At 44.0% G+C, this 26,917-nt stretch overlaps 1 protein-coding gene across 2 annotated transcripts; it reads left to right on the forward strand.

Moving 5' to 3' along the window:
- Positions 1 to 768: 768 nt before the first annotated feature.
- PAQR3 (progestin and adipoQ receptor family member 3) lies at positions 769 to 21,399 on the forward strand. Of its 2 annotated transcripts, none has more exons than XM_032882933.1 (7): positions 769 to 1,114; positions 4,379 to 4,541; positions 9,142 to 9,297; positions 12,157 to 12,354; positions 15,531 to 15,621; positions 18,581 to 18,755; positions 21,381 to 21,399. In XM_032882933.1, the coding sequence occupies exons 1-6, from the start codon at positions 930 to 932 to the stop codon at positions 18,721 to 18,723; spliced, it is 936 nt and encodes a 311-aa protein (XP_032738824.1). In that variant the 5' UTR covers positions 769 to 929; the 3' UTR covers positions 18,724 to 18,755; positions 21,381 to 21,399. The 2 variants fall into 2 exon arrangements, with proteins under 2 accessions (XP_032738824.1, XP_032738738.1); XM_032882847.1 differs by lacking the exon at positions 21,381 to 21,399 and adding an exon at positions 20,689 to 20,701.
- The last annotated feature ends 5,518 nt before the right edge of the window (positions 21,400 to 26,917 follow it).

Genomic DNA, 26,917 nt, shown 5'->3' on the forward strand with positions numbered 1-26,917 from the left:
TTAAAATAAGAAAGAAAGAAAAGAAATCCCTGCGCCCCAGGCTCCCGGGCGCCGCTGCAACTTGCCCGCCCGCGCCGCACCAGCACGGCCCGGGTTCGGCCTTGAGCCGTCGTTACGGTTCAGCGCGCATTGTGTCACGTCCGCTGTGACGCATCCACCGAGGGGACACCTAGAAGCGATTCTGCTCAGTGCCCGACACGGGGGAGGTGCTGACCGTCTCGTGTGTCTCTGTGTCTCCGCGTCAGTTCTCGGCGGTCGGAGAACGCACCCGGGACGGCGTCGGCGCTCGGAACGCCGCCGGGGCTCCTCCCGGGCTGGACCACACTCCGTCGTGGTGCAGGACCGCGCGGCTGCCCTCCCGCTCCCGCCGCCGGGACGGACCGGCCGCGGCTCGGAGACCCCGGTCCGTTCGACGCTCCCCGCGGATTCCCACCAAGCGGCCGGGAGGAGTCCGCTCTCGCTCTCCGTCGGCTTCCTGCGAGCTCTCTCCTCGTCCCCTGAAGAAAACGCCGCACGGCCGCACGGCCCCGCGCTCTTCTCACCCACCAGGACAGACCCACGCCTCGGCTTCGCGTGTCGGGAACCACCCGCAGGCCCCCGCGCGCGCATCCGTTCCCGCGTCCCGCCGGCCCCGCCCCCGGCCCCGCCCCCGGCCCGCCGGCCCCGCCCCAGAAGAGGCCGAGGGGTGGGGCCCGCCGCGGCGTGCTGACGTCAGAGAAGGCTGCGACGCCGCCGGGTGCGCCGAGGAGCTGACGGCGGGGACCGGCTGGTGTGATCGCGGAGCGGGGCCTGGGCAGCGGCAGGACCGTAGGACCTCGCGCCGCGTTCCCGGGCTCCGGGGCGGGGGCGGCGGCGGCGGCGAAGCCCCCTCCCCGGGGAGGCGGGGCCCGGACGAGCTCCCCGGAGCGGGGGCGGCGGCGCAGGGAAGGATGCACCAGAAGCTGCTGAAGAGCGCGCACTACATCGAGCTGGGCAGCTACCAGTACTGGCCGGTCCTGGTGCCCCGCGGCATCCGCCTCTACACCTACGAGCAGATCCCCGTGTCGCTCAAGGACAACCCGTACATCACCGACGGCTACCGGGCCTACTTGCCCTCCAGGCTGTGTATCAAAAGGTACGGGGTCGCCGCCGCCGTGGGGGGCGCGCCGCGGGGGGCGCCGGAGCCCTCCTCCCCCCCCCCCCCAGCTCCCGCACCTTTTGTCGGCGGTCCCTGCGCAGCCCCCAGCCTGGCGTTCCCACCTGCCACGTCCCTCCCATTCTTTCCCCCACGTCTCCCCTCTCGTTACCTGTCTTCTTCCCCCGCCCGGTGCTTGGCCCACGGAGCACGAGTGACAGTTAGTAGGGCTTTGTCGCCACCGCAGCAGTTTCCCCTGCGGCGCTCCGCCGCCCGTACTGCGTCTGCTGCCGCCGGGAGCCCCCCGCCCCCCCCCGCCGACGACGACGGCCGGGTGGTCCTTGCCCAGTGCACACCCAAGCTTTGTTTATTTTTAGATGAGCCCTGTGGAAATTCCGGTGGTTTGGGCCCAATGTGACGTGTGATAGGAAATTGTATTAATATAATAGGACACAGGTCACGGTGTCATAGGCATTTGCGTAAATATGTACGTACACACACGTGTGTGTATCCAGATAGATGGACAGATGTCTCAGAGCAGCCCCGATTCATTCATTCAGCAGCTACTGGGAGCCCCTCCCAGGTGCCAGACCCTGTACCAGGCCATGCCCAGAACAGAAGATAGTGCCCTGTTCTTGTGAAACTACTAAGGTTTGGTCTCAGTGACATACATTTAAGAGTGATTACTCTATTGCATAATAACCATTTGTGGAAAACGCTGTGTCGGAAAAGGACGTAGCAGAGAGAAGCTGTCATGGGCACCACCCTCCACCGGAGCACCCTAGAAGCACTTCTAAGAAAGGAATCTCTTTATCATCTAAACCTTTAAAACCTTGAGTCCCTTGAGTGCCTGGATTTTAAAAAACAAAACCAAAAAATCAGTGTTCTGGTTGTTAGACTAGATTTATGTTAAAACTCACTATATGTACTTAAATATAGAACCCCACTTTAAGGGAATGAAGGAACAGGTATTGGTTAGTTCTAGGATGTGGTAGTGACAGACTCTGTGCTGGCATGTGGGCTGTTGAGTTGCTCGGGAAGCAGTCACACATCTGATTGTTGGTCTTCTTTTCAGCAAGGTCTTTCCCCCAATCTTTCTGTCCTGCCTTGAAAGTGTTTTGTTCTCATCGTCACAAGGTGACATTACATTCTGCCCATCCCTACTCAGCGGATGGCCCACAGGCCTTCACAATTTGAATCCTAAGTACTGTTTGCCTCCCCAGTGTCTCCTTTGCATAAGTTATTATACAAGAAACCAGAGCTGGGCCCTGCTATGCACATGAAGTTCACAAGGACACAGCAGGTCGTGAATTACCTAAAGTATTTTATTACCGTCTAGCAGCAATCCTCTGGATTCTTATGCGAGTGTCCAAATCTCATGGACTGAGAAGTGAAATATGTGTAATGCTCTGATCTTGGGCTGCGGAGTCAAAAAGCCCCGATCTGCCACTTAACCATTTTAGGACCTTGAACAAGGGCTGACCTCTCTGAACCTTACTTTCCCCTTCTGTAAAAAGGAGGGTAATCACAATTCCTGCTTCAAAAAGTAGTAAGGATTAAATGACATTATGTATATAAAATGCTACACAGGGCATGACCCCTAGCAGGCACTCAATTAATGGTGACTTGTTACCACCCTAATTACTGATGTTGAAGCTGAACAGAGAAGCAGAACTTCTCACAGAGTAAGAGCAGATTCTCGACAGGCAATACTCTTCCAAGTGCTCTTCCCACCAGCTTGGTCTTGGCCAAGGTCAGCTTTTGCCCTCTCTTCTCTTAGCTGTCAGAGTGACCAGGACAGATTTTGAAGTAAGGAGAGGTTTTGCATGTCGCAACTGTTCTGCCGGCACTCTGTTAGCTGGAAGGAGCGTGCCACGGTCCTGCCTGTCGGTTCAGTCACTCGGGGCGCGCCCAGTTTCACAAAGTGAGAAGTTCTGAGGCAGAGGCAGAGCAGCGTACTGACATCGAACTAGTCCTGTAGTTAACCTTCCTTCACGTCCCTGCGTCTTCACCCCGCCCCAGTGGTAGTAGCCCTGACACTTGGTGCTCGTACAGGATAAAGCCCGAAATTCATGATAAGAAGATTCACTTTATTCTTGATGATCGTTTGACAGTGTGAGACCCTGTTATGTTTATGGTGTGTAAAAATGGGAAAATGAGAACCGTGGTGATTCCTACAAATTCAGTAGGTTAGAGTGATACATTGATGCTTATTAATAAGGAATGTGAACCAGCGAATGTCAAAGACCTGAATTCAAACAAAAAGATTAGATTTCACCAGAGAAATGCAAGAGAATTTGAAACAATAATCAGTTGCGTTCTGTCTATAGTTAGAGAAACATTTCCCAAAATGAAGGAGCTAGAAGGGACTTGCAGCAGCATCTCATTCACCTCTCTTGTTTTATGATTGAAGAGACGGAAGCCAGAGAACTTAGGGTCACAGAGCTACTTTGTGGCTGAGGGTGAGAGTGGAGGGAGGGGCAGTGAGCCTTTTGACTCCCGGCTGCTGTGGTCCAGTCTACGCCACCCAGTGCTGCTAAGACTGCTCAGACCAGCTGGGCATTTAGTGAGCAAACGGTACCGATACTCAAAGTAACCTATTGTTCCTAAAAAGGAGAAACTCATGCCACCTAGGAACTAGTTTGGTTTCACACAACCACAGCAGAGCTGTTCCGGCATGCCTGTCGTAAGAGCCTTTCCAGCGGAACAGTTTGTATTTATTCTGCTTCTCTCGCGTCTGTCTAGCTTTGCGTTCACATTTAGTGTGTGCTGAAAAGGTATTTTAAGTTTGTGGCTAACCTTATACTTAGCAGGTTTTCAGATACCTGCGTTTGAGCATGAAAGTATGGCAGCGAACATCCAGTTTTAATCTGCACATTCATTTCTGTAGACACCTAGCATCCGATCTGAGCAAAGTACTCTGCCGGGGACAGTGGTGTCATAAAGACGGTTGGTGCCAGCCATCAGGGAGAAGATAGGCTGGAGGATGAGATGGAATTTATACATCCGTAACTCAGAGGAGGAAGGAAGTAGTAAATATGATAATAGAGGTGAGCCCCAAAAAAGCTCCAAGACCTCAGGACTGGTGGAGACGTGGAAGAATGTAAACTAAGCGAGAAATCCTATTTACAAAGGCAGAGACATGGTTAAGGGCTTCAAGTAGCGAGTGTTGGATAACTGCCCCCCAAACTGTCCCTAACCTTCTAAATGCTGATGGTGAGCAAGCCAGTATGAATCTGAGATGCATGTCTGTCTGTTTTCCAGTTTGTTTATTTTATCTAATGAGACCGTCAACATCTGGAGTCATTTGCTGGGCTTTTTCCTCTTCTTTACCCTGGGAATATATGACATGACATCAGTATTACCTTCGGCAAGCGCGTCCAGAGAAGATTTTGTAATTTGTTCTATTTGTCTTTTCTGCTTCCAGGTAAGTCATTTCAGAAACGTTATTACTAATAAAGAGAGCTTTAGTCAGACAAGCTTGGGCAGGTGATCTTACATCACACCCACCACTTGATTTAAAGAGCCCCAAAATAGCACATAGGTTAGCTTATTCATTTCCATAATACAAGCAGCAAAAATGTTTTTATGAGAGTATATTTGGGCTTTACTGTTAGAGTATACTTGAAATCCAGTAGATTTTAAAGATTGAGAAAATGCCTTGCCTTTTCTCCTTCCCTTTTTAGAGATTTCTGTTTTAAGACTAATAATGGGATAGGAACCTCTGTACTCTATTTTCTGGCTGAGATAGAACACTAGTTACTGCTTAAAACATTTTTCAGAAGATTTCCCATCTTTTTCTTATTTATATGTGTGTGATTTCTGTATTTGTCTTAATTTTATCTTTAAAATTTAATAAATTTATGTAATTTATGTACATATATAAATGTATCTGTCTTAATTTGAATGTCTTATTTTGCTGGTAGTGATCTTTTCTATTGCTTTAGTGTTCATTTCCTTTGGTCTTTTTATGCTTGCCTGGTTTCAGATACTTTCAGTTTCTCCTTTCTACCTTTTGTATTTATTTCCCTAGCACTTTCAGTTTTCTTCAAGGATTGGTGAAATTCCTTTAAAAGTTATATAGAATAGTTTTAAAAACAATTCTAAAGAAGAAAACAAATGTGGGCTGAAATCCTGCTGACATTTTTAAAATTAAAAAAAAAAAAATGCAGAGAGTACAGAAAACATACAAATTAAAAGCTGTCACCCCCTCCCTGCTTCCTGCAGATGCAGGCCAGCACTCCCTGCAGTTAACCTGTGGCTACCGTGCGAAAGGTGCTTCTGTACCAGACTTCAGCTGCTCAGATGTTGCTTTCATGAGACATCATTTAATTTCAGACCATCATTCAACTCAAGTTCACACTTCGGAGTCAAAAGACTAAGAACACATTGGGAACATCACCCTTCCCCTTTTTTCCTAATTCTAGTTTTTGGAATAATATGTTGAATTTCGTTGAGGGAAAGAATACTCTTGTATCTTCGTTATTATTATTATTTGATTATTTATACTTAAAGTATACGCATTTTGTCCTCATTGCAGCCTAAACCTCTCTTAGACGCCATCTCTGGTTTTAAAATGGAAATGAATCAATTTCTTTATACTTTAATTTTTAGATGTATCTTACAGACTAAGATGCTCTTAATAACCATTAGTAAGCAAAACTGGTTTATACTCTCCTGTTAATTATATGAGTAGGATCTCCTTTGAAAATCCCACGTTTTCCTCTACCCCCGGGCCTGCCCTTTATTCCTTCACCATCCAGCCACGACTGACATTAGTTCAAGGAAAGCATATTAATCTTCATACTGGTTTAACAAAACAGTGCATTGCAGACTTGCGCAGTCTTGCGCAGGATTATTCAGCAGGACGGTAAAATAGTGCAGTGATCTTTGTTACACACTGCAGAAGTTGCTAAAGGCAGCAAGATACCAAAGACAGCAGATTTTCCCAACTGAAAACTGCCATCTCCGTTATTTTTATTTTATTAAATTTATAACTCGTTGACTCAGTTTTCTCAAATTCTTAGAGTCAGCAGGCGGCATGGTAAACCACAGATTGAGATTCATTTACGTTTAGGGGCTCCTGAGCGGCTCAGTCAGTCAAGCGTCCGACTCTTGATTACTGCTCAGGCCATGATCTCCTGGTCTTAGGACCGAGCCCCACGTTGGGCGTCTGCACTGGGTGTGGAGCCTGCTTAGGATTCTCTCTCCTTTCCTCTCCTTCTCTCACTTTCCCCTTCTCTCTCACCCCTCGCGCTCTCAAAAAAGGAAAAAATAATAATTATAATTGATTTGCATTTCATTTTAATTTAAAAGACATAATATTTTTTTCTCTTTCACTTCCACCATTTTATTATATGCTTAGTACCCTCCCACGAACCAGATTTAATAGAGTACATCCTGAATAGGAGAATGAAATTTCAGGGGCTTTGAACTTTCCCAGAGGTCTTTCTGCCTTAGGGAGGAGCAGAATCCAGGAATGCCTTTCCCTAGATTCAGTTCATTTGCATTAAGTTCCGTAGTCTACAGCCGGGCACTAAGCTAGGCGTCGCGAATGTGGTGCTGAACAAAACCGGCCTGTCCTGACGATTGAGTCACTTAGGTAGGAGGGCAGAAGGGAGAGTGAGGCAGGGATTTAAGCAGGTAAGATTAGTTTATGTAAAAGCCCAGAAGCAAGAGACCATCCAACAGTTTCTGGACTGGTAGGGGTTGGCCTTTGTGGTTGGCTCCTGGGAGAGTGGAGAAGGATGAGGCTGGAGGGAGGCAGGAGCCTGAAAGTATTTGAAAAGTATGTGGTTATCATGCCAAGGAGATTAGATGTAGGATGTCACCCTCCAGTTATCTCTCTGCCTTGATGGAGTGAGATAGTCCACAGAAGGAAAGTTTCCAGAAAACTTTACCATCTGAATTCAATTTGCCAGATAATTTTTCAGTTTTTTTTTTTAAGGAATTCTGATAATAACACATTTCTTTTAAAATGGATTTCTTTTAATTTTTAGAACAGATACTAAGTATAGGTTTACTTTTTAAAAACTCAGTGCTCTCTGTTAACACTATGTATTTTAATTTCCTTTTAAAAAGTGTAACTTTTCTCTTTGTTTTCCTTTTCGCAATTAAATTAGCCTTATTGTTGTTTCTTAGTATTACTATAAAATATACTCACGTCGGAATTCAAACAAAACAGTGTATGCAAAAAAGTAAAAGCCATTCCACTTTGCAGAGGTAGCCATATTTGGCGTTTGTGTATGCGCAGCCGCCTCCCATCTACCTGCCCACCTATTTCTGAGCTGTGATCATCTCTGCTTGCTTTTTTGTGTCACTCAGCATTGTGACAATGAGATCTTTCCTTGTCAACAAGAATACACACCGTGGTGTCCTCTAGACTTAACGGTGTTTAATCTCAAGGATAATCTGAGAAAACAATAACCAAACTTCCGAGAGTTGTGTTTCATTGGGTCAGCGAACTCGGATTTGTGGCTTCCTAGCCTAAGCCACAGACTGATGAAGACTTCCGACTGTGGACAAGAAATGACATTGTGGCTAGGTACGTTGTTTTGAGTATTGATATTGGAGCTGTGGGGCCTGATTAGGTTTGTTTAATGACCAGACTATAGACTAGCTAGCTGACCATTTTTCTACCTGAGCAGCTGCTTACAAAACATTTATTTGACCTACTTCCTATCATTTATGCTTCATATTACTTTGTGCCATTTGCTGCACCCCTGCTGTCACTGGCTTAGTAGGCTCTTGTCACTGCTCTCCAGGGCTACTCCTGTAACCTCCCATCTCAGCCTTTCTGTAAGGCTGCACTTAAAATCTTCAATAGTATCCCACTTTGTCCATAATATTGACGTTGAAACTCTCTGTCATAATTGTATTATGAAGGGCCACACAACATTCCTTAATGGTTCTGTGTCTCTCAACTCTGCTTATCCCGTGGCCCCTCCAGTACGCACGGGGCCGCCTGTATTTGTATTTATTCTGGATGACGGCTGGAACCGCCTTTCAGGATCCAGCTCTGGTGGCAGCCCTTCTGTGAAGCTCTTCTCCCCACCACTTCCCCCACCAAACAAATGCACACATACACCCACAAACCCAGGCCCCTCCCTCCTCTGGTTTCTCACTGTGACTTCTTACAGCACCACTTGTTTGTCCACTTGTTTCCCGAAAACCTTTCTGACAGCAGAGGTCTCATCCTTGTATCCCCAGGGCATGACACACAGCAGGTATTTAATGGCTGAAGGGAGTTCAGCCATGGAAGCCTTATCGATCTTCAGAGCAGCTGCTCGAATCAGATTAGCTTTGCTCTCAATTTGGCAACATAAAAAGTCAGCATAAGTCAGTTATTTTTTTCTTGGACACAACAAAGCTGTGCATAACTTACATCCCCCAAAAAAAAAACAGTAAACTGTAGACAATGAAATTTCATATGGACATGGGAAGTCTTAAGCGTAAAAAGCAAAATTGTAGAACAGAATGTATTATGTGATTCCATTTGATTAAAAAGTATATAGCATGTGCTTGAATGTGTGGACTTGTAGATTGTAGGTGTTCGATACACTCGATGAAGATATCTAGGACATGTAATAGATGTTATCAGGAGCTACTGCTGGGGAGTAGCTAAGTAGGAGGACCTTATGGTTTTACATCACACAATCTGATGTTCTTTGATCTTCTAGTGGGTATTTTTTAAAAAGGAAACTCATTCGTGAATCCAAATAAGCTTCAATATTTTAAAAACATTGACATTGTATCATTTTCCCACTGCTTTGCTGCTTATTTAAAATCTTATGTTATAAAACAGCTGCCATTTTAAATTTCTTTATTACTGTTAGCCTCGTTTTACCCATAAGGAACCGGAGACCTAGAAAAATGACATGGCTTACCTTATGGCACAAAGCCAGAATCCAGGTTCAAGTTTGTTTGGCCAGAAAGTCTGGACTTGACCTAACCACTTCACTATCACACACGAGTTGCTTTCATTCCTTTTTGTTTCACTTTGCTAAGATTTGTTTTATTGTCCATAGGTCTGTATGCTTTGCTCTGTGGGCTATCATCTTTTTTCCTGCCATCGATCAGAAAAAACCTGTCGAAGATGGATGGCATTAGATTATGCAGGAATTTCTATTGGAATACTGGGATGCTACGTCTCTGGGGTGTTCTATGCATTTTATTGTAATAACGTAAGTAACTTAAAACATTTTACATTCTACCTTTCCGGTAGGTCTTCTGTTTTCTTGCCATGGTTCCTTTGAACTTCTGAATAAACACATAATTAACTTATAGAAGAAATATGAGTCTTATATATGTATAAACTAATTTTTCAGAAGGTCCCTGTGATCTCTAATATCTATTACTAGATCCAAACTCATTTTACTGATTTTCCATTGAAATATATATTTAAAGATTATTTCTAAAAATGGATGTAAACACTAAGTTATTAATGTTTCCACTAAATCCCTATAACTACATGATTCTTCAGATGCACATTACATGTGTTTTATGTTTATAGAGCTGAAGTTAAAGTTAGTGCTTGATAAAATTATGAAGCTGCCTGCTGCTTTCCATTTCCCCTGGTCCTTTACTCCTCTCTCAGTGAAAAAAATAAAGGGTTTGTCTGTGAGCGTGTTGACTAAGTTCTTCGTAAGAAATACGTTTTCCTTTCTTTAGTCTTATATTTGGAGGTGAGCATGGAGACAGACCAGCTGGGTGATGAGTGACTTAAATAGGTATCTCTTCTGAGGTAGAGATCAACTCTGCTTTGGATTCTGATGTCATAAAAGTTACTTGTTGCCCCGTGCAAAGCAGCATTTGAAACACTGCTTTCAGATTATGTTGGCCCAGCAAACTGCGGAATATAATCCTGTCCCATCACCTCATGTCCCCACCAAGGAAGTAAACAGTCTTCCCTTGGGCCTGGTACCTCTGAAGGCCTCCCATTCCGGAAGCCCTCATCAGCTCTGTTCTCTCTTCTTCCTGCTCGCCTACCCTTACCCTTTTTGTTTTCTTTTGTCTTTTAGTTCCCTCCCTTTCAGAGCCAGGACAGAGCTGTGCAGGGGCAGTGTACGTACTAGGTGCTGGTAGTCCTGTTCGCAAAACACCGGAGCCTTCCTCCCCACGGGCCCTCACGTGTAACAGGTGCTCCGAGCCGTCCTCCCCAGCCTTCGCGTCCTGGGAAGATCGGCTGTAGCGCAGGATCCCTCTGAACTGAGAATTCCTAAGTGGGGCCTTTGTCTCTGCACAATAATAGAGATAACTGAGCTAAAGTGTAAAACTAGCAAAGAGAAAAATCATAAATTTGGTTTGAAGTAAGAGAATTATTGATTGTAGCCACTTAACATATGAGCCATTTGCTTTTTAGGCCTAATTACTTTGGAACATAAGCATTTAATTAAATATATGTGCAGTTAACCCTGTAAATTGATTTGATTTTAATGGTAAGTTCGTATCTGCTCAGGTTTCACTTACTCATTTTGCTGGAAACCATTTATATCTTTTAGAAAATTTGGTATAAGCTGGTCAGTAGGAGCTTGTGAGTGCAGTCATGTCATATTTGAATTGTTTTACTTATTTTAGTCTTTCTCTGAAAGCTGACCTGTTTTCTGTTTACCTTTTCCCACATATACCCAATAATTCAGGAGGGTAGTGGGACTAAATCTCTTTTCAGAAAAGCTCGGTTTCCAAGAGAAGAGAGAACCACCAGAGCTAATGATCACTTAAAGGAAAATCATTTTCTTTCCTCTGGGGCCTAATCATTTCCGAGTGCTCCGAGTGCGCAGTTGCTGTAGCGGCTCTTTCTCTCCGAAGGGGTGCGGGCTGCTTTGACAGTGAGATCGACAACTCGGGACCTTCCATCCGGGGGGTGTGCGTGTGGGTACAGGGGAACCAGACGGTTTGACGTGCCATTTCAGGAAGCTTCCGGCCTCACAGCGGTCCCTGCAGCCCAGCGTAAGGACTCTGCCCCGTGAGGTGCTGGCTTTCGGGCTTCAGCTGCTCATCTCCATACCCAGACACTCTGTGAGCCCTTCAAACGTAACGTGTTTCAGAAGGCACATTCGTGCCTTCCCGTTCTCCCTCCCCCCACAGACACCACACCTGCCTTATCTGCTCATTTGCTCGGTGAGCGGAGGCCGCGCGCACGGCCTTTCGTGATGGAGAGGCCTGGCCGTGCTCTCCTGCCTTCTCACACACCCCGTCAGCCATTAAGATCTGAGTTTATTTCTAAAAGGTCTCCTGCCTGTGCTGCTCACATCTGTATCTTCCTCGTCCAACGGGACTCCAAGCCTCCGTTCTCTTTTTGAGTCGGTTATTCTAGTATCTTCCAGCCGGCTGCCCATCCCCACTTGCTTCTGCACACCGATGTCCGCGTCACCTAGTAAGTCATGCGAGAAGCGGGCCCGTCCTCATCCTTAAAGACCCCGCTCCTCCCCAGCGCCGGCGCGTGAGAGCTCCACGTCCCGCGCCTCACCGGACTCTGCCTTCAGCCTTGCTTCTCGAACGTTCCCGCCGCACGTGCCGTTCCTTTGCCTCGAGGACTCCCCCTTCCCACGCAGTCGGGTCTGCTCCTCAGGCAGCATCTGCTTAGACGCTGTCTCTTCTGTGGAGCGTTTATTCGCGGCTGCAGGGAGCAGATGCCCCGGCCCCCGGGGCTCCACAGCGTTGGCTCACAGCTGGGTTACAGCGCGTCTCATCGGGTCCTGGCGATTCTAACTGTCGGTGTCTGCCCTCCCGCAGTCTGTGAGCCCACCCACTGCGAGAGGCCGTGTCCTCGTCAGCTTCGTCTGCGGGGCTGAAATCGTCCCTGGCATGTGACAGTCCTCCGAAAATGCTTTTGTGTGCATCAGTGTGCTTTCTGCCAGCTCCGTCGCCCTGAGAAACCTAGTGGGCGTGTGGAACACGCGGTGTTTTAAGGAAGGAAGTTAATTGTGTCTAGAAAGGGGAAAAAAACATAAATAAGTTTGGAATGTGTAACGTAAAACCCGGAATGGCTCTTTCCTTCTCTGACGTTGCATGACAACTGAAACTCGGTTTCCTTCCGCCAGTACTGGCGCCAGGTGTACCTGGTCACCGCGCTCGCCATGGTCCTGGCCGTGTTCCTCGCACAGACCCACCCCAGTTACCTCACGCAGCAGTGGCACAGGCTGCGCTCTGTCATCTTCTGTTCCGTCTCGGGGTACGGAGTGATCCCCACGCTTCACTGGGTCTGGCTTAATGGAGGCGTCGGGGCTCCTATTGTACAGGTGGGTTGAGTGGGGTCGATGTTCTTCTTTTTTGGCCTTTCCATTGTATTCATTTTGGGTAAAGCACTGTAATCAGACCAGGTGGGTGGGTCTCTGTCATTTGAGAAAATGCTTGTATTTGCATATTAATGCCATCATGTTCACATCTTTATAAATTAGCATGCCTTGCAGGAAAGAGAAGTGTAACTGCTGCTTTTTTCCAAGATGTCTTTATGTGAAATGAGACGTTCTTAGTTCTCCTGCTACCCTCAGGGTATTAATGCCCAAGTGCTTATCAGTGCAGGGTAACTTCTAAGTTTCCAACTTTGTTAGCTGTGGCAAAGGTAATGCCAGTGAGAACACAAATACGGAACTAGGAGGGATGGATGGATGGATGGATTGAATTGGGGGAGGAAAAGGAGCTCGAAAAGATTTTTCCTTGGACCTGTAGAGTTGGAGGCACCTGTGGCACGTAAAGGTGGAGATGGAATTGGAATTCAGGTCACAGTTGGAGACTAGTGATCAAGATTTGAAAATCATTACTGTATTGGTAGCTGGAGCCCTGAGAGCATGTCCCACCCACCAAGGACAACATACTGGCAAGTAAAAGAAGAGCTTTTAGAGTTAGGTATTATGGGGCAAGTCGTGAGAATGCCTCCATATTCTGGAGAAAGGGATTAGAAATAAGACTTAAGATCTCAGAGAGCCACATAAAAATGCTTTAAGAAAGCACTTGAGAGTAAACTTAAGAATTTTTAACATCACGGGGTGCCTGAGTGGCTCAGTGGGTTAAGCCTCTGCCTTCGGCTCAGGTCATGATCTCAGGGTCCTGGGATCAAGCCCCGCATCGGGCTCTCTGCTCAGCAGGGAGCCTGTTTCCTCCTCTCTCTCTGCCTGCCTCTCTGCCTACTTGTGATCTCTCTCTCTCTCTCTGTCAAATAAATAAAATATATATTTTTTTTAAAAAAAGGAATTTTTAACATCAGTAAATATGCCAGGAAATCTAGCAGAAGTAATACACTTGTTGCAATGGGATCTTTTCTGGAATAAGGGGATTTAACTGCAGGTTTTATACAAAAGGATCACATATTTTTTAGAAGACAGAACTAAGAGTAGGCTTATATGTGCTTGAATGAAGTTGGCAACAGCATGATGGAAAGCATTTGGGTATAAAACTAGAAAGAAAGGAAATTCTGTGATCTAGCAAATTGAGTGCTAGGACTTGGCCAGCCACTTTGTCAGCTGGAGAACGGGTGATGCTTTCTTCATAACATTAAGAAATTGGGAGAAAGTGAGACAGTGGTGATGAACTTCAGTGATCCTGATAACTGAAAACCTCATTTCTCTGCCAATTTTAATTCCCTGAATAGAAGGTTAAGACAGTACAATGGTGAACTACAATTCTAGATTAAATTCTAACCCGAAATGAATAACTGGTTATTGACAGAGAAGGGACCAGAATTTGACATGACATAAACACATCCCTTTTAAGCTTATAATGAGAAAGAGAACCAGACCTATTGAGCCAGTAGATTTTTGAGAAATTCAGAAAAATATGGGTGCTTTCCTGGTTTCAGAAATCTTACAATAGAAATATGGTTGAGGAAAAGAGTGGTTCTGAAAGATAGAAATCTAATGTGATCACAGATCATTCCAGCGAAGAAGCAGAGGGAGACTTCCTGAGAAATTCTCCGATAAGCTGTAATTTTTAAAAGATGGGGAAAGAGAGAGAGACTTAACCAAAGATGAAAAGTTCCAGAAGGGCTAATTCTGGGAAGCAGGGTATGGTTATGTTCTCATGTTCATTATTTTAAGAATGTAGGATTTCAGGAAGGCCAGGATAATTATCAACTATGTGTAGAGAGAAGTAATTTGTCTTTATTTCTTTTTGTTTTTGTTTTTTAAAGATTTTTATTTATTTATTTGACAGAGATCACAAGTAGGCAGAGAGGCAGGCAGAGAGAGGAGGAAGCAGGCTGCCCGTCGAGCAGAGAGCCTGATGCGGGCTCGATCCCAGGACCCTGAGATCATGACCTGAGCCGAAGGCAGAGGCTTTAACCCACTGAGCCACCCAGGCACCCCTTGTCTTTATTTCTTAAATGGCTTCTTGTGAATTTACAACCAGAATTAGGATCAATATGTATCAATTTTAGCTGGCTAATTTTCTTAGGGCAAGGAAAAGCTTTCCAGTTAGAGCTGAGAGAGGGACTGCTTCATATAGTAGTTTCAGGAGGACCACTTACCCGGGTTGGTGAACAGATTTCTTGTTGGGCCAAACCTCTTTTTTTTTTTTTAAAGATTTTATTTATTTGAGAGTGAGAGGGAGACACAAGCAGGGGCAGAGGGAGAAGCAGGTTCTCCGCTGAGCAGGGAGCCTGACATGGAGCTGGGTCCTAGGACACTGGGATCATGACCTGAGCTGAAGGCAGATGCTTAACCGAGTGAATCACCCAGGTGCTCCCAACACTCTTGTATCTTTTTAACCACAAGCCCCTGATCTTCGGTTTTGTTTTGTTTTTTTTTTTGTTTTGTTTTTTTAAAGATTTTATTTATTTATTTGACAGACAGAGATCACAAGTAGGCAGAGAGGCAGGCAGAGAGAGAGGTGGAGGCAGGGTCCCCGCCGAGCTGAGAGCCGGATGTGGGGCTCGATCCCAGGACCCTGGGATCATGAACTGAGCTGAAGGCGGAGACTCAACCCACTGAGCCACCCAGGTGCCCCTGATCTTCAGCTTTTGCTTATTCTGCCCTACCTCCAGTCCCCATACGCGTTCCACCCACGCACCTCTAGTTGGGGTGTCCTTAGGACCCTCAATTGTGGTACAGTTCTGACTCCCTTAGTGCCCTCACCGTTAGAGCACTGCGCTCCACTTCTGGGGCCATTTCCTACAGGGAGGAAGAAGGAAAGGGAGAGAACCCCAAGTAGACTCTGCGCGGAGCAGGGAGCCCCACAGGGGCTTAGTCTCACGACTCTGAGACCATGACCGGAGCCAAAACCAAGAGTCACGGACGAAGCCAGCCTAGCGCCCGTTTCCTACAGCAGTGAGAACAAGATTTCCATAATTGGAGACTGTCTACAATTAAGATTTAACAAGGTTAAATTCCACCTATGACTTCTACCTAATCTGTGAATTAGATTCCTAATAAATGAATTCAGTCACAGGAAAAAGATCTGTGAAAAATGTTTTGCTTTTCAGGACTTTGCACCTCGTGTAATTGTGATGTATGTGATTGCTCTTCTGGCTTTCCTGTTCTACATCTCCAAAGTTCCAGAGCGGTACTTTCCAGGTAAGTATCACTTTCATGGTGATCTCGCGACTTTCTTCTAGATATGTGGTAGAAGTGTATGCTTGAGTATCAAAAGTTAGTTTTTTTCAATATTATTGGTTACAGAACAGCTCTCCTATTGTCAAATGTTATCTAAAAGCTTAACTTTCAAAGGACTTTCACAAACCCGAGTGCAGTAGATGAGCTCACCACCATTTCCTGATGATGAGCTAGTGACAGAGCTAGGAGTCTTCTGACTCCCAAACTCTGCTTTTTTTTGTGGAATACTAATTATTAGTTACCATTGACTTCTTTATAAGCCAACTCAACTTAAAAAATAATTTTATGTATGTAGAAATCCACAAAACAAGAAATAAGAAAAGAGAGGAAAATAAGATAACAAAAAGAAGCCAGGGTTAGGATCACTTCACCGTATATCCATCCTGAGGTTCTAAAAGTAGATAAAGGCCGCCAATCTGCCTTTCAGCTTCCTAATACCCAGTGCTAAAGGGAAAATACGTAAGTGAAGGGTCTTCATGTCTGCAAGATCTACACAAGCTAGTACCTCAGTAGAAGGACAGATTTCCGTGATTCTTCAGTCCAGAAAAAAAAAAACCACCTTTGATAGAAAATAACCAAGAGGACACTGGGTAGAATGAATAAGGTTGTCCAAAATCTGTATTTGCTTGTTTAGGAACTTAGGTCTGGAGTCAGACTGCTGGGCTTCAAATCCACGTCACCCTCTTACTAGCTGCACGAGCTAAAGAAATTACTCATGCTTTTTCGGGTCATTTCCTCATCTGAGTCTGGAGATCATACTTTCTCTCATGGTGTTGTGAGGATTACGTGAGAAAGTGTACATGAACCATTTAGCAAGTTCCTCACGAGTAGTAAGCACTTAGTACGAGTCAGCAACGATTGTGATGGTCCTTCCTCGACCTCAGTCCCGGAAGTGGAGGATGCAGTTGGGTAAGGGGCACAGTGACAGAAGTCTAGGGATCTCTAGCTTGAGTCAAGAGAACAGAGTGCATAGAGCAGTGATTTTTTGATGTGAGGAGCTAGACGTAGGACAGTGTTCACTTTCAAACTGCAGACTTATCCCTCCTTCCTGGGTTAAGAATGTCTTCCCCAGTGAATTGAAGATAGGATTATGCTATCATAATGCATGTTGGGAAGAAAAAGGATGAGAAACCCTGATCTGGAGAATGTATAGATCACAGGCTTTCTTCTGTGAACTTGGTTGTCACCGGTAAGTTTTAAATAAGAGTAAGAAGAACCTGAGGGTAAACATTCGGATTCCAGAGCATAAGTGGGACATGACCCTACATTGAAGACTGGCCCTCCTTCAGGGAGAGCCACAATTTTCCTCAGGAAACGGTTCTAGCAAAATACATTTTTGTAGCACCTTATTAATAATTCCTTTTTTTTTTTAAGATTTATTGATTTAATTATTTGACAGAGATCACAAGTAGGCAGAGAGGCAGGCAGAGAGGGGGAAGCAGGCTCCTCATTGAGCAGAGAGCCCGATGCCGGGCTCGATCCCAGGAACCTAGGATCATGACCTGAGCCAAAGGCAGAGGCTTTAACCCACTAAGCCACCCAGGCGCCCCTAATAATTCTTTTATTATTTATTTTTTCATGACAAGTACATGTAGAAAACTGAACCATGACATTTTTCTACATTACACAATTGTAGCCATAGTATTTTTATGCCAGAAGTTTTTTATGCCAGAACTTTCATACCAGAAGTTTCCAGTTGTCTAACATAGGATCCCTGTAAAAGGTCAAATGTTACATAACTTAACATTTCTCCCAGATGAGATTGACTTAAACCGTGCCCCCATGTAGCTGAGTATGTGGCGGTGCGGGCACGGTGGGAGCAGCAGACATCCGGAGACCCTACGAGATGAAAAGCTTCATGGATAAAAGTGATAGCTCAGATGCTTTTGAATGAGTGGCTTAGAAACCGCGTCTCCCCAGTCCCCATTTATGACCTGGCTGTAGAGAGAACCGTGCAGCGGTGAGCATGGTGGCTGACTACTATGAAATCAACAGATTGACACTGAAGAACTTACTTTCAGCTCAGTTACATCTTTACAAATGTAGAAACAGCACAGTGGTATCTGACGGGGTCCAAGGATCCCCAAAGGTGTCCGTGAACACAATTGAATATATCTATGATACTTATCTGATAATGTGATCAGCTTTCTTTGTAATCCTCTGTGTTTTGTGCTTTTGAAAATGAGTCTGTGGGTTTCACTAGACTGTCACAGTACACCGTGGCACCAAAAAAGGCTAGGAAGCCCTACAGAAAGGATTGTGTGGACTTAAAATTTAAAATCTACGCACTGTGCTATTCCTCTTGGTAAGAAGAGACAGGAATGGTGACTGAGAATGTTTACATGACATGACCACAGAAGCACCATCAGTAAGGAAAAGAGAGTTAATCTAAATTTCTACAGCTCTGGATTTCATTTATTTTGTTCTTTTTCAAGAAGCTTCTTGCGTGTCAATTATCTAATCCCCTTGGAATTTAAGCACAAAGAGAAATAGTTCTAAGTGTGTGTGTGTGTGTGTGGGTGTGTGTATGAACTAATCAACCTCAGTAACGATGAAGCCATACTAATTACATTTTGTGGATTAGTCCATGGCACATATATCCAGATAAGTAACACATGAGACCGGGGAGACGAAAAATCAGATTCCTGAAATTAACCAAATTAGTTTGCAAGACACATTTGGAATAGTATTTCCAGAATTCACCAATGTCCTTAAAGTAGACCCAAATATGAATTCATCCTTTTAAAAAAAAAAACCTTTGGGTTTGAATGAATCTCCTGTCAGTCTCCAGGTGCTCTGACGCTGCCAAAATCTTTTTGCTGCAAAGCCATTATTTCCAAGTCCAGAGATAAAAATATATTCGTATTTTAATATCAAAATATTACAGTCAATATTCTTGTGTCTCTGCCTTCCCTTCTAGGACAACTAAACTACCTCGGATCAAGCCACCAGATATGGCATGTCCTTGCAGTAGTGATGTTATATTGGTGGCATCAGTCTACAGTGTACGTCATGCAGTACAGACACAGCAAGCCATGCCCGGACTATGTTTCACATTTGTGAAGGCAGGAATGGCCGCCTGCTGTATACAGTTGGTAAGCAATATGTCACGGGGAGTTGTCTACCCCACTGTTTCTAAGATTCATATTAGTTTTTCCTTTATCCTCCTATTTAATATATCATGAGTAATACTTTATAAAAATGGAAGAATATACTTGGGAATCTGTAATAATAACTGCTTTCCAGCCCTTAAAACTACTAATTTGCTGCTTGTACAGAAAGTGAAAATTAGTTGACAATTACAACAATGATCGTGAAACCAGTGTAGAAATAGTATTAGTTTTACTTTACACCAGCTTCATTTCCTTAGGAAGGGCTTCACCTCCATTATAAAACGGAGTCATCCTGTGTGATTCCTTTAATAGAAGATACTTACCCAGTAGTGGGTCCAGTCGAAGTGCCTCCTCAAGGCCAGGGTTGCAGTAGCCTGTGCCTAGCACAGCCAGGAGTGCCGTTCTGAGTCATCACTCGCCTTTAAATACACAGGTTCTGAGAAACGGGCACTTAAGGTATGATTTCCTTTAGCTGTAGGCTCCCTTCTCCTTAGGAATGTTGGATTTGTTAGTTTGCTAGAACAAAAACTTTAAACCTTCCCTCCCCTGAGTTGAGAGAGGCATTAAGAGGAAAAGAACTTGCATCGTCATTTCCCATCCGCTAAGAATCACATTAAAAACTGAAGATATGATCAGGCAACAAATTCTGTGGTCTAATAACTAAGGCTTTTCAGCTTTTTTTTAAGCTTTTTAATTTCAAGGACTATTACTAAGTTCCATATAATAACGGCACTCTTGCCAGTGGATTACAGATTTTTCGTTCCAAAATTCCTGTAGCAAAATAGAGTTTCACCTCTCTGAATTTGCAGTCCTACTAAATTTCTTGATGGGTGGGAGTTCCCAGTTATATGGGTGCTACTTTCAAGGCCACAGAGTCCAGATGGCCCAGGGTTGACCCTGAAATGAACGTTAAGCCTTAGAACAAAGTCACGTAGATGCCCGTTGACAGGATTATTCCCCCGTACTCTAGTCTTTCCCTGTTTACGCGCATGTGAGCATTTTACTGACAGCGCAGAGTGTTGGTAAACACGATCTCATACTTGGGCCTGAAGCATTTATATATTTTTATTGTATATGCCTAAGAAATAGATCTCACCACCCCAGCATACATGCTCTTCTCGTTCCTTGGTCTTTTCATGTGTGTAAATTAGATCCCTTTGGACGCATTCACAAAAACATGTTCATCGGGATATAAAGTATTATCCAGATTTCTTAATGGGTTCACATGAGCTGCTTTAAATACTGGTGTAGCTTTAAAGCACCGGAATTAAGTGTTGATTGAGGGTGAAGCTTACTTCCACATGGCCCTTTCTGTATCTCAGATGAGGGATGTTACTTTACTGTGCCTCAGTTTATCTAGCTGTAAAATTTTGGTTTCTTTTCGGTGTAGTGTTTTTGGAGTATAAATTCCCCATGCTAGCATCTCAGCACGGAGAATCTTCCCAGTAGACTAAGGGCGCTGTATTGTACCATTATGATGATGAACACACTACTTTGAAAATGGCTACTTTGCCTCCTAAGGCCACAAATTTGATTCCTATGCTGAGTGATAAAAAAAGACTTTGCTGTAATAATAGGATGTATTTTCCCCAAAACAACCCTTAGGGGTCTAACGTGGTATTGTTGATTTTAAATAAGATATTTTGTCATTTTGGCCCAATAAAATACACTGAGAATAGTTAGAATTAATTTAAAAATAGAAAAGTCTAGTTATTTTAGGCCTGGTACCATTTTACTATAATCTTCTCAAAATAGAAACATTGAACTTTAGGCTCTGTTTTCTCTAAATTTTTTAAAAACATTCCTGTTTTTTTGTTAGAGTGTATGAATTATCTAATACTTGCCATCCGAATTAATGGATTAAAAAGGCATACTATGTTTGACTGTTTTGTTTTGTTTTTTTTTAATTTAAAAGGCATACAAGTCTGTAGGGAGAATTCTACCATGGGAACATGTCATCTTTTTATGAAAATGTTAAATATTGTAAGAAACCTATCCTCTCTCATTTTCATCTTTACTATGAAATATTTTATTATAAAGTAGGAAATGAATGGATGAGTGTGGATTGCTGTCAACTATAAACACTTCTGTATGTCAGCATTTACTGACCACCTACTGTGTGCATAGCACTACTGGCAAAATTTGTAAGACATTGTTAACATGAGAGAATATTTAAAAATTGCCTACAAATCTGAGCCTTGTAATAATGTATACTTAAGTTATTTTTGGTTTTATAGATTTATTAAAATAAGATTAAAAGTACACTATTCAGCTACCATACTAAAAAAACTGGTTTTAATTTTACAGTGTGTAAACTAGAAAAGCTCTTTACCTACAGACTTTACACGTGCATTTTAAAACTATCCGTGGCGGTTTTAAACTGTCTATTGTGATTTATAAGGTTGCAGTTAATTCATTGGAGGCAATTATCTTTCTATATAAAGCCATTTTCAAAAGATAGTGCTTGTCTTTTTTGTTATGACACAGAGTGCAATTCAGTAAGCTGCATGGCAAATACGTGTGATGTAAATAAACCGGTTTACTAAATGTATTACGTGCTGCTTGTCATTCTTTATAATGCGTAACGGCTTCAAAATCATATTTTAGAATCAGGAATGAAGACTCAGGGAATCTCTGTCCCATCCGTTGGCATCCTGCCCGAACAGAGTAACCGATTTGAAGATTGTGACCGACTGGCATAAAGTTGTGCAACCCCATTCGGCAGGTACCTTCCTAGAGCGATCCTTTGCCCTGTAGTCAAGGTCAAGGGGCAAAGCCTGCACGTCTGGGTTCCTGCCAGCGGCCGAGCTGAGTGGATGTGTATCCACCTGAAGTCGTCATTCTGGGTAGTCCCAGCCCTGCCAAAATGCGTGAAGAAAGAGCTCAGCTGTTCGGGGAGGGACGGAATGTCTTTTTCCCAGCATCACCACAGTGACTGTGTGTCCTCAGAAGAGGTGCAGAGGCCGTTGGTACCGATGTCCCCGGAAGTTCCCTATACGTCCTGAGTAGGGAGTGAGGGAGTGACCCAAAACTGAAACTACCTTTAAGGAAACACTTTCGCAAGAGACAGGTGACAGCAGTAGGTAGCGGTCTCTAGTGAAAAGTGGCAGCTCTCGCCTTAGAGGGTAGGAATGGCAGCCACCAAAGCCCTCGCCCAGCTGCGAAGTCTGGGATCAGAAACTCTGTCCAGAACATACATGTAACTGCAGTCATGCCGGCCGTCTGTGGCAGGGGCCACTGTTTGTAAATGTGCAACAGAAAACTCCACTATGAGACTAACTAACTACATCTTACTGATGATGCCCGAGCTGGCATCATTTACATCCTTTATATCATTTATAACCTTAAAAAGGGATGTAAATAGCTCTAATCGCAGGATATGTTTTTCTCTAAAGAAGTTAACCATAACTCAGCTTGAACAGTGGTACATATTCCACACTTTGTACCATTTACTAAAAAGACATAGGGCCCTTATTCTTCCGTGTAACTTTAGATGTTACTAAGTCAAAAAAAGAAAAAAAGTTCATAACGAGACGAATCCTTCCACAAGCCACCAGTCTAAAGCCCCCCGTTTGTGAAATACTACCTAAGATGATGTGGTCTTGACACCAGACATAGCCCCCACCAGCACCAGTCCAATAAACAGGTTTTCTCTTTAACATCCCAAAGCCTCTTTTCTGACATAATCAAGGATTACAGTATTTTATTAACCAAGTACTTTTTAAGTTATATATGTTACCAGATTTTAAGAAGCTTAAATAAATTAGACACAAGCAAAGACAATGCCGGACGTTCACAAGGTACTTCAGAGTCAGGCTTTGCCTTACCTTCGCCATTGTAATAATCCGTAACTGTAGTTCCTGAGCAGCTTGTGCTATGAAGTATTTTGGCTGCAAGAATGCTAGGTTGCAATGTTTTCCTACTTAAATCCCACACTGTGAGCTTTACCCTAAGAACAGAAATCTAATCCTGTTCATTTTTCCATTCTGCTAACAGGTGCTTTCATGTCTGTAGTGTGAATAAAAGAGCTGAATCAAAGTCTACATTCAAAACATTTAAGACAAATAATGAAAAACTCCACAGTCACTAATTACAAAGAATATGCCATCCATTTGGGATTTATTGCATTTAAAGAAAGCAGATTATTAAAACAGTAGGTATGATAAATACAGTAAGAAAATAATTTTAAATTTCAAACAAAAACAAAGTGAATGAGGGACAGAATTCAGTCAATAATAAGCAATGTAAAGGCAATAAAGTAGTAAAATCAGTTAGTGCTTAATTAGATGTAGAAAGAAAAAAAAAATCAACTGATTCTATCTCATAAACAGTTTCCCAGCTAGATTTGCGGACTGAAGTTATTTTAGAAATATAATAAACATGTAAATCAGGTTTATTAAAAGTTAAAGTTATTTGCTTAGTGGTACATAAAAGGCTTCAGAAAATTCAAGTTTAACAAAAAATGGAAGTGTAATCAAAGAAAGTGCACTTAAAGCTGTTTGCCAGCAATTTAAAAAGTAGCTTCCTATTACTATACTGCTTACTATTAGATGACCTTTCAATCACAAAAAGAGAGTAGTAATAAAAACAATTTTCAAAAGTAGCACAATTTTTAAATAAAAATAACCCCAAATGACAACCCATTGCATTTTCATCTACCTCATTCTTTTAGTGGCTTTTGTAAAACCTCCCTAGGAGTGAATGTTCTTTTAGTAATGATTGTGGTTGCAATTCCATTTAAAATTAAAAATTCACATTAACTCCACAGTAGAGAGATGTGACATTTGCATGCATGCGTGTGTTTATATAGTTTCCTCAATATATAAACACCCTGGTGCATAAAAGTTTTCAAACCTAATTTTTATTCTCACAGTAGATACGTCATCTCATTGTCACAGTAGATCTGTCAGCTCAGTATCAGACCTAACAATGATGAGTGAATTTGCTAAAAGGAAGAAAAAGTTTACTGCACATTCTACACATATTAAAAAAATGTACCAAACTCCTCAGAACTAGTGATACTAATACATGTGTGTACCTTCTAGCAATGCTTATATGAAGTACCAAAACTTGAACGAAGCAGAAAATGGCTCTGCCTGATGAACATCAGAGCAGAAGAGGGGTTCCACCTGACTCTTCTCCAGTAGCCGCAGGGAGACGACAATCTATCACTGTTAAAATAATAAACGGGTGGGGTCAGAAGGTGTATCTGTCTACAATTCCAAATAAGGTCATAACTGCGCCCAAATACACATGCAGGGAGGGCGTGGGTCTTCCGAATTTCCCAATCGATACTTCTGAATAAATAGTTAACTTTTCATCCAGCCTAAAACCCTTCTTCCTCTACCTAATACATACACCAGGCAACTTCCATGTCTCAGCAGATACATTCTTCAGTGCCATAAAAGCTGATCTTTTAAACACAGTTGTGCTGAAGTGACATTTAAAAAGTTAACTGAATGGTCCACTTTTAAACAACGATTATTTAAAATCAATAAGCATTATTAAAGCTGTTAGGACAGAAAAAACTTTGGCCTCAGATTTTTGCTAGTTTCATAATTTACTTCCCTTAGTGATGTTCAAGTATTACAGGCTGTTAGGACTACGTACAAAAGCACAGAGAACACCTGATTAATAACAGGAAGAATAATTTCAACTTTCCTTCCTTAAACGAGAATTGGGCCATCCCATAACAGTACCAAACGTTTACTGAAACCTGTGTCCCAAGTATGGGTTAGGCTCTTTGCCGTGCCTTGGGAACTCCAGTCTGCTAACTCGCATAAAGGAATCACCTAGGCATTGCTTGAGTGGCCTACATCCTAACAGTAGTGGGAGGAGATAATGAAAAATGGAAAGCAACCCAAATCCTATACTCCTTGGAAAATGCCTTTACGTCAGCACACAGGAATCTCCCCATTTCTATCCAGTTAGGTCACCTGTTGAATCCTAATAGTTCCTCTGAGCTACAATCTCAAGAGAGGAAAGTCACTGGGCTGTGATACAAGAAACACAAGGACGGGAATATTTTAAACCATGTCAAAACTGCTTCCTTAGAATCCATCCAACTTAGTAAGCCCGAAGCGTCTACATCAGTGTCTAAATCACTTACAATTGTTCAGTGTATTGAAAAGCAAGTGTAAGCAAGGCCTTGGTATCAGACACAATCTAAGTATTTCATGTTTACATCCCAAGGAGACCACATTAATTCATCTACTACCTCTTTTAAATTAAGAAACTCATGAGGTCTAGCAGAGACCAAGGCCAAGGACTAAAATAGTCAACATACTGTGTACACATCAACCAACAAATTTTCATTAAAAAAAAAAAAAATCTGTTTGATACAAACCTACTATATATATAGTTCATGAATTTACTAAATGAAAGAAAAGTATCACTTGAGTCTACCTTGTAAAGTTTTGAAAAATATCGACTTGAGCATTTGCATTAGCAGTATTAATCAACCTGAGAATGGGGGGGGGAGGTGCAAACAATATTTGCCTTTGGCACAAGGACAAGTAATTGGTGCAGTCGGGGCTCTAAAAATGCGATTCTTAAGCAGAAACACAATGCTTGGTCTGCCTCTGCTACACTGTGATTCACATATTGCTTCCCTATTTGTCCACAAATTTATATCTGATTTCAAACATCAAAGAAAAAAAACAATAAACATGAATATATAGTTTAGTCACATATACTTTGCTTCTTTCCAAGTTTAGAACTGTGAAAACAGGCAAACAGCTCATCCCATTTGGGGCACTATAATTAAGAGATTCTAATAAGATTACTCATAAAATAGACTTTAATTGGGTTCAAAGAAAGTTCGTTTAAGGTATAGCAATCAATAAGAGTGCCAGTTAATTAGTTTCCACCCCTTTTTGTAAATAGCTTTAACAGTTCTAGAAACTTCTAAATGTTGATAGGGAAGAACAGTTAATTATAACTTAAAATAGCCAGAGACACAGGAAGCACAGATACTGGATTCACATTAATTCATATAGTAATTTCTATCTTATTAAACAATTTCTATAAAATCTCAAGTTTCTAATTAGGATTTGGGGTGTAAAAAAAAAAAAAAAAAGGCAATTTGGTAGCTGGGTTCTCTTGTCACCGGAGACGGACGCGTCAGCCCGGAGAAGTAAGAGGCTCGCTCCTCGCCGGCGGACCCCGTGGAGCCGCCCGAGGGTCCGCTGGGTCAGGGCAGAGGTACTTGCGGCAGGACGCGGGGTCCTGCCCGTAAGGCTTCGGGGGTTCCCCTGGTCCGCGCGCTGCAGGAAAACACTCCCCGCCCGAACCTAGCCGGAGAGCTGCTGCTCGTGACTCGGGGACATCCCGGGAAGGTGGTACTTTAGTAAAGTCCATTACTCGATGCAACATGATTTTATGTTGTAAACGGCTCAAAAACTCAGGGTTTCGGCTACATGTGTTTGTCCTGGAGCACAGTGTCCCTACAACCCTGTCCTCACTCCCCGTTTTCCCAACGATCTGCTTTATCCGGGCACGACGGCAACACTGGGGGCAAGAAGCCATTCGGGAACCAGAGTCTTCCTGAAGTTCCCGGTCTCTCTCCTGGACCCCGTGCGCGCCCCGTGTCTCCCGGTCTTGTCGGGGACGCCCGCGGGGTGCTCCATCCTAATGGCACTTGTCTTGGAAAATGCGACCGTCCGAGGCGCCTCAGTCCGTCGCTCTGGCTCCGCGACGCCGGGGACGGCGCGGGGACCGGCATCTCCGCTCCCCGCAGACGGGAGCTCAGCGCTTCTCCAGGAGAACCAGGGTCTACACCGCGTGCGGCGGGGAGAGACTGAAAGCTCCGCGAGCGCGGCCGGTGCTGGGGCCGACGCGCTCGGTCTTCCCGGCCGGACCGTGCCAGGAGCCCGGAGCGCGCAGAGCCAGGGACGCGCCGCTCGGAGGCGAGGGACTGTCCAGGCCCGCTCCGGGGCGACATGGCTGCAGAGGTGGCCCGCGCCGTCCCTGCATGCCGGGGCCCGTGCGGGCGCCGGGCGAGCCGGGCGAGCCGGGCGCCCTGCCGTGCGCGGAGCCTTCCTCTCCGTTTGGCTTACTGAACACGGCCTGCGCCGACGGGCTGGGGACGAGTGGCACACGGACAGACGCGTTTTCTCGCGGACTCACACAACTACTCACGCTCC

This window comes from Lontra canadensis, unplaced genomic scaffold (genome assembly GCF_010015895.1).
Source record: "Lontra canadensis isolate GAN:19392208 unplaced genomic scaffold, GSC_riverotter_1.0 scaffold1, whole genome shotgun sequence".
NCBI lineage: Eukaryota > Metazoa > Chordata > Mammalia > Carnivora > Mustelidae > Lontra > Lontra canadensis.

Excerpts from the sequence above, each read along its gene's own strand:
- PAQR3 (XM_032882933.1), top strand. The coding sequence starts at position 930 with ATGCACCAGAAGCTGCTGAAGAGCGCGCACTACATCGAGCTGGGCAGC. Across the intron at positions 4,542-9,141 it reads TTTGTCTTTTCTGCTTCCAG|GTCTGTATGCTTTGCTCTGT; the intron begins GTAAGTCATTTC and ends TATTGTCCATAG. Across the intron at positions 9,298-12,156 it reads ATGCATTTTATTGTAATAAC|TACTGGCGCCAGGTGTACCT; the intron begins GTAAGTAACTTA and ends TCCTTCCGCCAG.